Source organism: Muntiacus reevesi, chromosome 3 (assembly GCF_963930625.1).
Source record: "Muntiacus reevesi chromosome 3, mMunRee1.1, whole genome shotgun sequence".
NCBI lineage: Eukaryota > Metazoa > Chordata > Mammalia > Artiodactyla > Cervidae > Muntiacus > Muntiacus reevesi.
In genome coordinates this window covers 113,376,045-113,390,031 of record NC_089251.1, presented here as the reverse complement: position 1 = coordinate 113,390,031, position 13,987 = coordinate 113,376,045, and the positions used below count along the sequence as shown (strand labels likewise).

General features: G+C 46.9%; 1 protein-coding gene across 1 annotated transcript in view; it reads left to right on the top strand.

Moving 5' to 3' along the window:
• Positions 1-13,987, top strand: part of MECR (mitochondrial trans-2-enoyl-CoA reductase) — a 37,075-nt gene that overhangs the window by 9,998 nt on the left and 13,090 nt on the right. The window contains exons 2-3 of the mRNA XM_065930241.1: positions 6,516-6,613; positions 7,046-7,177. Coding sequence (XP_065786313.1) covers positions 6,516-6,613; positions 7,046-7,177 — 230 coding nt within the window. The remainder of the gene's footprint in view (positions 1-6,515; positions 6,614-7,045; positions 7,178-13,987) is intronic.

Below are 13,987 nucleotides of genomic sequence, written 5' to 3'. Positions count from 1 at the left end.
CTCCAGCACCACAGTTTGAAAGCATCAATTCTCCAGTTCTCAGACTTCATGAGATCTACTTATGTTCTTATCTATGATCATCTAGATTTGTAAGAATTACAGTCTTAGTACAGATTTGATCTGCACTTTCCATTGAGGAAAAGAGGTGTGGATTTTTCCTTAGATTGAACTCCTTTAAGGATAATATCCATTTTTATTTGTACCCGTCCTACACCAGTATTTTTCTAAACAGCCCAGGATTAAAGAGAGTAAATACCACCTTAATAGCTAAGTCCCTATGCTGTGAGCTCTGCCCATGATTCTCTAAATGTCTGTTACCTTTACACTACATTTTCTCACTTAAGAGGAAAATGAGATTATTTCTTTAAGAAGCATTCTCAAGCACTATTTTGGTCCCAGACACTGCTAAACACTGAGTTAAGACTAAAAGTTTCCTGCCTTCCATAAGCTCACAGTCGAATAAGGAGACAACATATATTCTGACTGTAAAACTCAGTGATAAATAAAAAGAACCCTGAACTGAGTCTAAAAGACTTGGATTCGAATCCAAATTCATATCTGCACTCCAAAATTCAGAAAGTTCTGAAAATCAACAATTCTGTTTGTTTTTTTTTTTCATAACTCTTGGAGGCAAAAGCTGATCTAAAGTGAAATTTTTATATAGCCACTATTCAATCCACTTAATGTGCATATTCCTATATTTTGCTGCAGAAACGATGTCTTTTGGGAGTGCTGCCCATCCCCCAGGGAGGACTGCAGATAACACATGAGCCTGAGCTCTGGAAGATGTATAGCCCCAGAAGTTGGAAAAGGAATGTGAACTTATGCCTTATTGTGATAGGTTAAAGAAAATGCTTGAAAAAACTTCATAAGGTAGCAAGCAATGAGCTTGTGTAAGATGGTCTTAAATGGTATAGACAGTCACACTGTCCATGTAATGGGAGCACAGAGAGCGGAGCAAGTGATTTTTGTTGCTGCAGAGCCTAAGAAGTGGGTCAAAGGAAGTAAAATTTCATCCAGGTATTAAAGGGTGAGTTGAATTTCTCACTTCACAGAGAAGCTGTGGAAAAAGGAATCCTGGGCTGAGGGAGGAACATGTAGAAAATGTACAAGGAAAAAAAAATGTCTTTAAGTAGCTTGAGTGCACAGACTCTGTCAGCTTACAGAAAAACTCTGATTATCTGTCGCAATGCAAGAGAGAAGCACTGTGGATAATACAAAGGGGCAACCAGGCCGTGATCCATTTGCTCTGGGCAGGACTTTTCTCTGGAATGCAGACCTGTACTTGGGTTCCGGGCTAAGGCCTTCCTGCTTATCCTGGGGGTGGGAGGCTGGCCCCCTTCGTCTCGGCAGGCAAGGATTGAGGACGCCCACCACTCCAAACTGGTACTTCTCTTACAGCCTCCTCTGCCTGGTCTGGGGTCAGCCCTTCACCAGCTGGCTTCTCTAGTATCACATTGCCAGGTTCAATTCAAATCAGCCACTTACTACTTCGGGGGGCCTTTAAAAAGTTATCTACCTCTTTGGTGCCTTTGTTCCTTGGCTATACAATCAGAATAATAGTATGAAAACTCGCATGGAAAGCACTTAGCTGAGCGCCTGGCTGGTGCACACTCGAACAGTAGTTATTATTGTTACAAGGACTCTCCTTCCTCCAGATATGTATAAATACATACATTTCTTAATACTTAACCTACAAGAGGGGGGGAAAAAAGCCCTTTCTTTATTTTTCTCTGCTCTGGTCATCAACTTCTTCCTAGTTAACCATTTTTGTAGAGAGTGTTTCTACATTATTTTGATTGTTTGCAGCTGTTTTTCAGTAGTGGTAATAACCATCTGGTGATATCCATGTGTAGAGTCTTCTCTTGTGTTGTTGGAAGAGGGTGTTTGCTATGACCCGTGTGTTCTCTTTGGCAAAACTCTGTTAGCCTTTGCCCTGCTTCATTCTGTACTCCAAGGCCAAATTTGCCTGTTACTCCAGGTATCTCTTGACTTCCTACTTTTGCATTCCAGTCCCTTACAATGAAAAGGACATCTTTTTTGGAGTGCTAGTTCTAGAAGGTCTTGTAGGTCTTCATAGAACCATTCAGCTTCAACTTCTTCAGCATTACAGATTGGGGCATAGACTTGGATTACTGTGATATTGAATGATTTGCCTTGGAAGCGAACAGAGATCATTCTGTCATTTTTGAGATTGCATCCAAGTACTGCATTTCAGGCTCTTCTGTTGACTATGACAGCTACTCCATTTCTTCCAAGGGATTCTTGCCCACAGTAGTAGATATAATGGTCATCTAAGTTAAATTCACCGATGCCAGTCCATTTTAGTTCACTGATTCCTAAAATGTCGATGTTCACTCTTGCCATCTCTTGTTTGACCACTTCCAATTTGCCTTGATTCATGGACCTAACATTCCAGGTTCCTATGCAATATTGCTCTTTACAGCATCAGACTTTACTTCCATCACCAGTCACATCCACAACTGGTTGTTGTTTTTGCTTTGGCTCCATCCCTTCATTCTTTCTGGAGTTATTTCTCAGCTGTTCTCCAGTAGCATATTGGACACATACTGACCCGGGGAGTTCATCTTTCAATGTCGTAACTTTTTGCCTTTTCATATTGTTCATGGGGTTCTCAAAGCAAGAATACTGAAGTGGTTTGCCATTCCCTTCTCCAGAGGACCACATTTTGTCAGAACTCTCCACCATGACCCATCCATCTTGGGTGGCCCTACACGGCATGGCTCATAGTTTCATTGAGTGAGACAAGGCTGTGGTCCATGTGATGAGTTTGATTAGTTTTCTGTGACTGTGGTTTTCATTCTGTCTGTCCTCTGATGGAGAAAGATAAGAGGCTTATGGAAGCTTCCTGATGGGAGAGACTGACTGAGGGTAAAACTGGGTCTTGTTCTGATGAGCGGGGCTATGTTCCCTCCCTGTTGTTCAAACTGAGGCCAAACTATGGTGGAGGTGATGAAGATAATGGCCACCTCCTTCAAAAGGCCCCGTGCACGCACTGCTGCACTCAGTGCCTCCGACCCTGCCTCAGGCCACCGCCTGAGGATCATGGATCATCGTGGACCATTGTGGATGGTCATCGTGGATAATTGTTGGATCATCGATAAAGCAAGAGAGTTCCAGAAAAACATCTACTTCTGCTTTATTGACTACGCCAAAGCCTTTAACTGTGTGGATCACAACAAACTGTGGAAAATTCTTAAAGAGATGAGAATACCAGACCACCTGACCTGCCTCCTGAGAAATCTGATGCAGGTCAAGAAGCAACAGTTAGAACTGGACATGGAACTACAGAATGGTTCCAAATAGGAAAAGGACTACATCAAGGCTGTATATTGTCACCCTGCTTATTTAACTTGTATACAGAATTCATCATGTGAAATGCTAGGCTGGATGAAGCACAAGCTGGAATCAAGATTGCCGGGAGAAATATCAATAACCTCAGATACACAGATGACACCACCCTTATGGCAGAAAGTAAAGAAGAACTAAAGAGCCTCTTGATGAGAGTGAAAGAGGAGAGTGAAAAAGTTGGCTTAAAGCAACATTCAGAAAACTAAGATCATGGCATCTGGTCCCATCGCTTCATGGAAAATAGATCGGGAAACAGTGGCTGACTTTATTTTTCTGGGCTCCAAAATTACTGCAGATGGTGACTGCAGCCATGAAATTAAAAAGCGCTTACTCCTTGGAAGAAAAGCTTTGACCAACCTAGATAGCATATTAAAAAGCAGAGACAATACTTTGCCAGCAAAGGTCCATCTAGTCAAAGCTATGGTTTTTCCAGTGGTCATGTGTGGATGTGAGAGTTGGACTATACAGAAACCTGAGTGCCAAAGAACTGATGCTTTTGAACTTGGTGTTGGAGAAGACTCTTGAGAGTCCCTTGGACCGCAAGGAGATCCAGCGAGTCAATCCTAAAGGAAATCAGTCCTGAATATTCATTGGAAGGACTGATGCTGAAGCTGAAGCTCCAATACTTTGGCCACCTAATGCAAAGAACTGACTTATTTGAAAAGACCCTGTTACTAGGAAAGATTGAAGGTGAGAGGAGAAGGGGGCAACAGAGAATGAGATGGTTGGATGGTATCACCAACTTAATGGACATACGTCTGAGTAAGCTCCAGGAGTTGGTGATGGACAGGGAGGCCTGGCGTGCTGCAGTCCACGGGGTCGCAAAGAGTCGAACGTGACCGAGGGCTGAACTGAGCAGTCGTGGTAAAGCGCATCCTCCCTTGAGTGTGTGCTGTGCTCAGTCGTGTCTGACTCTCTGTGACCCCATGGACTATACCCCACCAGGCTCCTCTGTCCATGGAATTTTCCAGGCAAGAATACTAGAGTAGGTTGCCATTTTCCTCCGCCAGGGGGGTCTTCCCAACCTAGGGATCAAACCCACATCTCTTGCATCTCCTGCATTGACAGGCAGATTCTTTACCACTATCACCACCTGGGAAGTCCATGGCCCCTCTTAAGTTGGTCATAATCCAGTACAAGGATTCCCAGGGTAGGTCCCTAGAGGTTCTTATAGGCCTTCAGAGGGGTTCCCATGCTAATTTCAGCTTCTGGATTAGAGCAAGGTAAATAAGAGCACCTTGAAAGTAGATAAGCCCCTCCCTGACCAATTCTCCTGAAAGTGAAAGTTGCTCAGTCGTGTCTGACTCTTTGCGACCCCATGGAGAATGCAGTCCATGGAATTCGCAAGGCCAGAATACTGGAATGAGTAGCCTTTCCTTTCTGCGGGGGATCTTCCCGACCCAAGGATCGAACCCAGGTCTCCCACGTTGCAGGCAGATTCTTTACCAGCTGAGCCACAAGGAAAGCCCAAGAATATTGGAGTGGGTAACCTATCCCTTCTCCAGGGAATCTTCCAGACCCAGGAATCAAACTGGGGTCTCCTGCATTGCAGGCGGATTCTTTACCAACTGAGCTCTGAGGGAAGCCCGGCCAATTCTCCCCCTCTGTGTAAATTTCATCATTTCCAGGAGCCTTCATTTCCTGCTTGATAAATTGGGAATATTTACACTTTTGTCACAGGAATCTTGGATTATGCATTTAAATCCTTCAGCACAGGGGCTTCCCTGGTGGCCCTGCTTCCCCTTCAGGGGCACAGGTTAGATCCCTGGTCAGGAAACTAGAGATCCCGAATACCAGCCTGACTCTGCCAGAAACAAAAGTTAAGCCCTTACCATAGGACCTGGTGTATAATAAACACCTCATAAATACCCGTCACCTTTATTACTACCAGTACAAGCCGTTTCTTGGAAATCACACTTTTATCCTTAGGGGAGCCTCAGGTATAATTAAAAGGTCAGATTACAGCAGGAAGCGGGTAGAATTACATCAGTTTAGTGAAGTGACACTGTTGCCTAATGCTAAGAAGCTCTGGTTGGCTGTTACATGTGCCTTCAGTAAGTAAAAATAAGGAGAATTATTACTTAACGAGTACATTTGGGCAGAGAAAAGCACTGCAAACAAGAAGTCTTAGAGGTGTAGAGAAAGACAGAAAAGGATTCTCTAATAATTAAAAGTCACGAGGCTCTGTTGGTCTGTTAATGATACACTGATCAGCCCTTTCCGGTTGGAAGGTCTCCTGTTATTAAAAAAACAAAAGTAGCACGTGGGCATTGCCACTGGACAGGTTTTACCCATTAACCAACATTCCAGTGGATACAGACCGTGATGTCTAGGGCGTAGACATTATGAGCAGAGGCAGTTACCATACAGACTTGAAATGGAAAGAGCCCTTGGAAGGGATCAAGTGCAGGTGGAGGTGATGGTGACCTCATCCCCACTTTACAAATAAAGAAATGGAAGCCTGGAGCACGGGAGAAACCTGCTCTTGGTGACAAAGCCGTCTGAGGTGGAGCTTCACACCGAGACCAGCCGCTCTCCATCCAGCATCCTTTCTGACAGACCAGGATCCTCGTCATAAAGGGACGTCTCTCCAGGGGGCGAGCTCCAGTCACCCAGGGAGTTCTTTCCCACCTCCATGAGCCATCTCTCTTTCTCCCTCACCACGCTGCAGCTAACAGAAATGTCTTCCCTATGTGTGTTGGAGCAAAAAGAAAAATTGGAGAACAAGCAAACCTTGCAAGGGTTTCCTGGTTTTTCCTTGGGGTGCCCCTTATCTGGAGATTCTGATTCAGTGGGTCAGAGCTGGGGTCTGAGAATCCATAATACTAGTATACCAGGTGAATCAAGGAAGTTTGGACAACACAGGGCTAACCCAGGCCCACAGGAGTCTTAACCATTTTCTGCCCTGGAGTGGGTGGTGGGGTCAAGAGGTCACCAGGACTGTCCACTTGCAGTTAATGAGAGTTAACCTGTATCCTGTGCGAATTCTTTCTAGCTCCTGTCTCCTAACAAAACCCTCATCCCTGGGCGCACAATGGCAGCTCAAAAATGTCGCTACCTGACCTACTTTGGGGAGATGATCTGAGCAAAAGACTCCCTGTCTAGCCTGGGTGACATGAACATCTCTCTGGCTTTGTGCTTAGACTGAAGAACCTGGAGCTGGCTGCTGTGGGCGGATCAGACGTCCATGTGAAGATGCTGGCGGCCCCTATCAATCCATCTGACATAAATATGATCCAAGGTAACCTTGGTTTCAGTGGCTTATGTTAATTGGCTTTTTTGCTTAGCCGCCACCTCGTTTTCATTCCTCCCCAGGTGTGGGTGTGAAATTCCTGTGATTAGCAGCAGCTGTTCTCCAGATGAGGCTGTCTGCACACTCTGTGAGCCCCCTCTGGCCTCCCCCCCTGGAATGTGAGGCTTTTCAAGAGTTAGGAAAATTGCAGTGGGGGAGCAAACCAACCATTGTGAGGTGCCGGCAGTATGCTGGGCTCAATCCCTACTTTATCTAATCTCATAATAACCTGTGAAAGTGAGGAGTCTATCCCCTTTTACAGATGAAGAAGCCCAGGCTCAGAGAGGTTGGTCAGTCACAGTTGGTCAGATTGGGCTGAGGTCCGTCTGACTCCAACCCACCCAAGCCTCATGGATGACCCTCTGTGCTCTTCTCCCTTAGGAAACTACGGCCTCCTTCCCCAGCTGCCTGCTGTTGGAGGGAACGAAGGTGTTGGACAGGTCATAGCCGTGGGCAGCAGTGTGACTGGGGTGAAGCCAGGAGACTGGGTGATCCCAGCGAATCCTGGCTTGGGTGAGTTTCTCCAGGTGTCTCCAGCATGTGTTGTTTCAGATCCTATTTCACAGACATGGTACACATTTCCCCCTTGCCTCAGTGTAAGAAAGCAGCGCAGGATTTACTACTAAGTCCATACACCCACCTCCAAGGGGGATGGAAGCTGAGCCAGGAGAGCAACTTCTCTGTTTCTTTCGCTCAGGAGGCAGCATCGGCTCTCAGCACTGTGCACCCATGTTGACTGGAGCTCTTACATCCCTAGCGAATGTAGGGTGCAACAGGGACTCAGAGAAGACAGCCCCTGCCCTCCGGGAGGTTCAAATCTTAACTGACGAAATCTCCCAATCAACAACCTCCACAAAGGGAGTGCTGCGGGTTCGCGGAAAGCAGAGGGCACCTCTGGCAACTGTGTGTGTGAGAAAGACAGTCTCGAGGGCTTCAGGAGGAGGCTTCGTTGGCAGGGACCTCTGATGGATGAATTTTGGTAGGTGGAGATGAGCCCTACATGGTGGCATGTGGAGAACACAAATGGAGCAAAGACACAAAGGTGACCTTTGGAAAGGAGGAAAACTCGGGTGTAGCCTCCGCAGAGGGTGTGCACGTGGGAGGTGACTGCAGAAGAATGTGAGGTGGGTGCGGTCACAGAGCGGGCGGGGCCGCCTGGGAAATTTCTTTGATACAGGGTGAGGAGTCTTTGTTTGTGTGTTTGTTTTTCCTTTATTTTTATTAGTTGGAGGCTAATTACTTTACAATATTGTAGTGGTTTTTGCCATACATTGACATGAACCAACCATGGATTTACATGTGTTCCCCATCCCGATGCCCCCTCCCACCTCCCTCCCCATCCCATCCCTCTGGGTCATCCCAGTGCACCAGCCCTGAGCACTTGTCTCATGCATCCAACCTGGGCTGGTGATCTGTTTCACCCTTGATAATATAGATGTTTCAATGCTGTTCTCTCAGATCATCCCACCCTCGCCTTCTCCCACAGAGTCCAATAGTCTGTTCTATACATCTGTGTCTCTTTTTCTGTCTTGCATATAGGGTTATCGTTACCATCTTTCTAAATTCCATATATATGTGTTAGTATACTGTATTGGTGTTTATCTTTCTGGCTTACTTCACTCTGTATAATGGGCTCCAGTTTCATCCATCTCATTAGAACTGATTCAAATGTATTCTTTTTAACGGCTGAGTAATATTCCATGGTGTATATGTACCACAGCTTCCTTATCCATTCGTCTGTTGATGGGCATCTAGGTTGCTTCCATGTCCTGGCTATTATAAACAGTGCTGCGATGAACATTGGGGTGCACGTGTCTCTTTCAGTTCTGGTTTCCTCGGTGTGTATGCCCAGGAGTGGGATTGGTGGGTCATATGGTAGTTCTATTTCCAGTTTTTTAAGGAATCTCCACACTCTTCTCCATAGTGGCTGTATTAGTTAGCATTCCCACCAACAGTGTAAGAGGGTTCCCTTTTCTCCACACCCTCTCCAGCATTTATTGCTTGTAGACTTTTGGATAGGAGCCATTCTGACTGGCGTGTAATGGTACCTCATTGTGGTTTTGATTTGCATTTCTCTGATAATGAGTGATGTTGAGCATCTTTTCATGTGTTTGTTAGCCATCTGTATGTCTTCTTTGGAGGAATGTCTGTTTAGATCTTTGGCCCATTTTTTTGATTGGGTCATTTATTTTTCTGGAATTGAGCTGCGGGAGTTGCTTATATATTTTTGAGATTAATTCTTTGTCTGTTGCTTCATTTGCTATTATTTTCTCCCATCCTGAAGGCTGTCTTTTCACCTTGCTTATAGTTTCCTTTGTTGTGCAAAAGCTTTTAAGTTTAATTAGGTCCCATTTGTTTATTTTTGCTTTTATTTCCAATATTCTGGGAGGTGGATCATAGAGGATCTTGCTGTGATTTATGTCGGAGAGTGTTTTGCCTATGTTCTCCTCTAGGAGTTTTATAGTTTCTGGTCTTACGTTTAGATCTTTAATCCATTTTGAGTTTATTTTTGTGTATGGTGTTAGAAAGGAGTCTTTGGTGAGATGTGTTTTTTAGCACTTGATGGGTTTTGAGGCACAAACGTCACACAGATGGATCCTGGCAGCAGCCCTGAGAGGGAAGCAGGGCTGACGTTCATCCCATTGGACCGATGAGGAACTGAAGCCTAAGAAGAAGCCCTCATCCAAAGTCAAACAGCAGACTGCCCCTAGACTCTGGTCGCCTCTGTTTTTCCTGCTTCAACCTAAGGACTCTTGAGGTTATAACTTGAAAAGAGTCAACTCAAGCTTGCTTTGCCAGAAAAACAGTTAATTGATTTGTGGAACAGGGAGGTACAAAGAGATGGAAAGCTTCAGGCACAGCTGGATCTGGAAACCCCAAGTCTGTGAGAGCTCTTTCTTGTTCTCATTAGCCCTCCGATGGGATCTGTCCCCACAGTGATATAGAAATAGCAACAAATATTGACCACTCCTTTTGTACCACGCACTGTTATAAGCACTTTACCTATATTTATTCATATGCCCACAGCATGAGGTAGATGTTGTTATTATTCCCATTTTGCAGGTAGGACAACAGTAAACGTAAAGGATTAAGCAACTAGCCCAAGGTCACCCGGCCGTTAGTTGGTGGAGCTAAGATTCAGACCCACTCTGATACATACCTTTAATGGACAGTCACTGGCAGCCTGAGGTTTACATCATCCTGAGAGCAAACAGAACAGCGTGTCCCCCACAATGTGTCCAGTATGACCGCGTCCATCCCCCAGAAGGGCTCTGACCAGCCCCGCCCGGGTCTTTGCCCATCCACGAACCTATCACCAGAGGGTGGGGCTTGGGCCGCTTGCAGTTGTCAATCCCAGAGGTTAGGAGGGAACAGTTCTAGAACGAAGAATGTACTGGGCAGGAAAAAAAAAACAGTACCAGGAGTCTACAAAGCTCTTTCCTTCTCTGAGATCAGGGATGCTTCCAAGAATGGCCCCACCCTCTCCTATCCCCCGCCTCCCTCCTGCCGCAGTGAAAGAGCATAGCCAGGTGAGCAGGTTGAGAGCCACCAGGATTCACCGGCTACGACTGGTGCTTCGGGCCACCCACCCCCCACCCCAGGCAGAGTGAAGGGCCCCCAGCGTGGGTCAGACACAGCCTCTGCCCTCCACGTGCCCTTGGCTGGGGGTAGGAAGACGGCACTTACCACAGTGCAGTGTAACCAGTGCTGTCATCCCAGGATGAACACAAAGGCAAGAGCTCCCTGTCTTGGGGAGCGTCAGGAAAGGCTTCCCAGAGAAGTGAAGCTTGAACTGGGGTCCCCAACCCCACCCCACCCCCCGGGGCCACAGACCCGGTCCCAGTCTGAGGCTGTTAGGAACCAGGCTGCACAACAGGAGCTTCATCTGCCGCTTTCCCACCATTCATATTACCACCTGATCCTCCACCCCCCACCACTGCTGCAAAAAAGTTAGCTCCCACAAAACCAGCCTCTGGTGCCAAAAGGTTGGGGACTGCTGGTCTAGAAGACAGTGGAAACACAGCCAGGGGCAGAGGTGTGGCGATGGGAGAAGGCACAGCGCCGGCAGCACTGCAGCCCTTTCTGCGGCTGGGTCACGGTGGGGTGCAGAGAAGCAAGCTGAGGCTGGAGACGTTGATGGGGCCCTGGTCACGGAGAGCTCACACCCACAGTCGCTGTGTGGAGGTGGGGGGAACTGATGAAGGGTGAAGGCGAGGAACAATTTGATCAGATGTGTACCTTACAGAGAACGCTCTGAAAGGGCAGAGGGTGCGGGGGAGGCAGGAAGCCAGTGAGGAGGTGGCCGAGCGATCCAAGCTTCAGATGATAAGGGTCTGGACAGACAGTGCCGTGGGATTGGAGAGACGGGTGAACAGAGAAGCCGGCGTGAGAGGGCTTGGTGATTAGACGGGAGAGAAGAAAGGACGTGGACCGGGAGTGTGTGGGTGATTGCACATGTGTGGTGGTGGCATAGCCAGAACTGGGATTTCTCCCCCAGAGACAAGGTGATTCTTCTAAACCAGGTGCCAGTCGGAGAGGATGAGGGTTTTTTCATTGCCAAGACGATAATGAACTCGGTTTATTCAGTAAACATTTTGTGAGCATCCGTAGCTTGTGGGTCTCTAGCGTGCAGCAGTGAACAGACAGTCTTTCTTCTAGAAAAGACTGCTGTTGAGTACAGTGGCCATCGTTAAACAGAGAAGTCCTCAGCTGGCCAGATCTTTGTCATTTCTCATGCTCTGAGCTGCTCAGCTATTGCTGTGCGTGTAGTCAGCCTTTTCCCCAGACCCAGGGGAGGCAGGGCCAGAGAATGTGCGAACTGACTTGCCCGTTGGAAACACTCAGACCCCCCTGAGGCACCTCGGGACCTAGCAAGCACTGGCCTGGGGGTCAGATGCAGGCTCTCCTTCCTCCACCACCACTACCACCACCACCCCATGACCTTGTTTAAATCACAGTGACCTTGAGCCTCAGTTTCCCCATCTCTATAATGGAGCTAATTATCGTTGCCTTGTCAGTCTCAACTGAGGGAATACAAACAATGACCTTTGCAAACACTAAATTTCCATATGCATTAGATGGGAGGTTGGCAAACTTTTTTCTTAAAGGACCAATGAGTATATATTTTAGACTTGGCAGCCCATTCCACTTCTGCTCAACTCTACTGTTGTAAATAGCCATAAACAATACATTAAAAAGTAGACTGTGTTCCAATGAAACTTTATTTACAAAAACAGGTGGCGAGCCAGGTTTAGCCCATGATCCATAGTTTAGTGACCCCTGCATTAGAAGACGGAGACAGTTAAGGCTTGGGTGCACATGAGTGGGGGCTGGGAGCCCTCAGAACTCAGGCTTGGGGAATTCCGGTCAGAAACGGAGGCCATGGGGGGCTCCACCCCTGCTGTGTGCCGGGCACAGTGATGGTCTGTGCAGCCTTCGCACTGACGGGAGTGTTGTCCTCCACACTTCACAGATCAGGAGAACTGCAGCTCAGAGAGGGTGACATGATCATTCAAAGTCACACAACTAGCGAGCCGCAGAGCTGGGGTTTTTAAGCAGCTCTCTTCAACTCGGAAGCCTAAGGGTTCCTACTTTCCCCTGAAAGCCCTGGAGGCTGATGTAGAAGCTGCCCCCATCCCACCCCGGTTCTCTTAAGAAGAGGATTAGCAACTGCCAGGCCCCAGAAATCCATGTCAAGGGCTGGATTTCCATTGTCCTGCCATTAAGAGGAATTAGAAAACACCTTTGATTTCATGCACAGAGAGCCATTCACTAAGCGTTTGGCACAGAGTAGAGAACAGTAAATGTTGACTAAGATGAAGGGGGTGATGATTATAAAGATGACGCTGAAAATCTGAAAACTAGGCTGCCCAAAGCCCAGAGAAAGACAAGACAGCTTCTGGACTTCAAAGCACCCCTTCAGTTTTTCAGTCTCTTATTTTCTCAGCCAGCAGTCTTCTCTGGGATTGACACAGCCTTTAGTAAAGAGTGTTCCTGCCTCCTGGCCCCAGTTCCAGACCCCTAAAGCCCACCTTGTTTCTCCCCTCTTGCAGCACACCTAACAGCCTGCCCCTTGCTCCCCACCCTGTACCACAATAGAGCCAGGGCAGTGGGTCATGAGCACAGAGTCAAGAACTTTGGAAGAATAGGCTGAGGACCCCTGAGACAGCACGCTAACAAGGCTCCAAGTCGTTACCCTGAGGTGACTCAGCAAGTCCTCCGCAAGCCAGGGCTTGACTCTGCGTATGTCTGACTCTGGTTTATGTGGGTCCCTGCGTGCAGGGGTGAGGACCTGTCACCCTTCACCCAGTGCTCCTCACATCCTGTTGATTCTATCTTCAAAACATAACTCAGAGCCATCTACTCTTCTTCGTCCCTGCTACCAAAATCTAGGCATCCAGCACCTTACTTCTGGGCCCCTCCAGTAGCCCCCTGATTAGCCTTCCTATTTCTGCTCTGCCCTTTCCCCACGTCTTTTCCACATAGCAAGAGTGATTTTTTTTTTTTTTTTTTCAATTGAAGTATAGTTGATTTGGGGCTTCCCAAGTATCTCAGTGATAAAAAATCTACCTGCCAATGCGGGAGATGCAGGAGACCCAGTTTCAATCCCTGGGTCGGGAAGATCCCCTGGAGGAGGAAATGGCAACCCACTCCAGTATTCTTGCCTGGAAAATTCCATGGACAGAGGAGGCTGGTGGGCTGCAGTCCATGGGGTGGCAAAGAGTCGGACACGACTGAGCACACGACACACACTCATTGTGCCAATCTCTGCTCTGCAGCAGAGGGACTCGGTTATACATATGGAGACATTCTTTTTTTATATTCTTTTCCATTATGTCTTATCACAGGATATTGAATATAGTTCCCTGTCCTATACAGTAGGACCTTGTTTGTCCATTCGAAACATAATAGTTGGCATCTACCAACCCAAGACTCCCAATCCATCCTGCTGTCTCACCGCCTCGCCCTTAGCAATGGCAGATCTGTTCTCTGTGTCTGTGAGTCTGTTTCTGTTTTGTAGATAGGCTCATTTGTGCCATATTTTAGATTCCACATATAAGTGATGTCCTCTGGTATTTGTCTTTCTCTGTATGACATACACTTCACTTATTAAAATAATCTCAAGTTGCATCCACATTGCTGCAGATGGCATTATTTCATTCTTTTTTATGGCTGAGTAGTATTCCATTGTATATGTGTAGCACATCTTCTTTATCCATTCATCTGTTGATGGACATTTAGGTCGTTTCCTTGTCTCGGCTGTTGTAAGCAGTGCTACTGGAAACTTAGGAGTGATGTATCTTTTTGAATTATAGTTTTGTC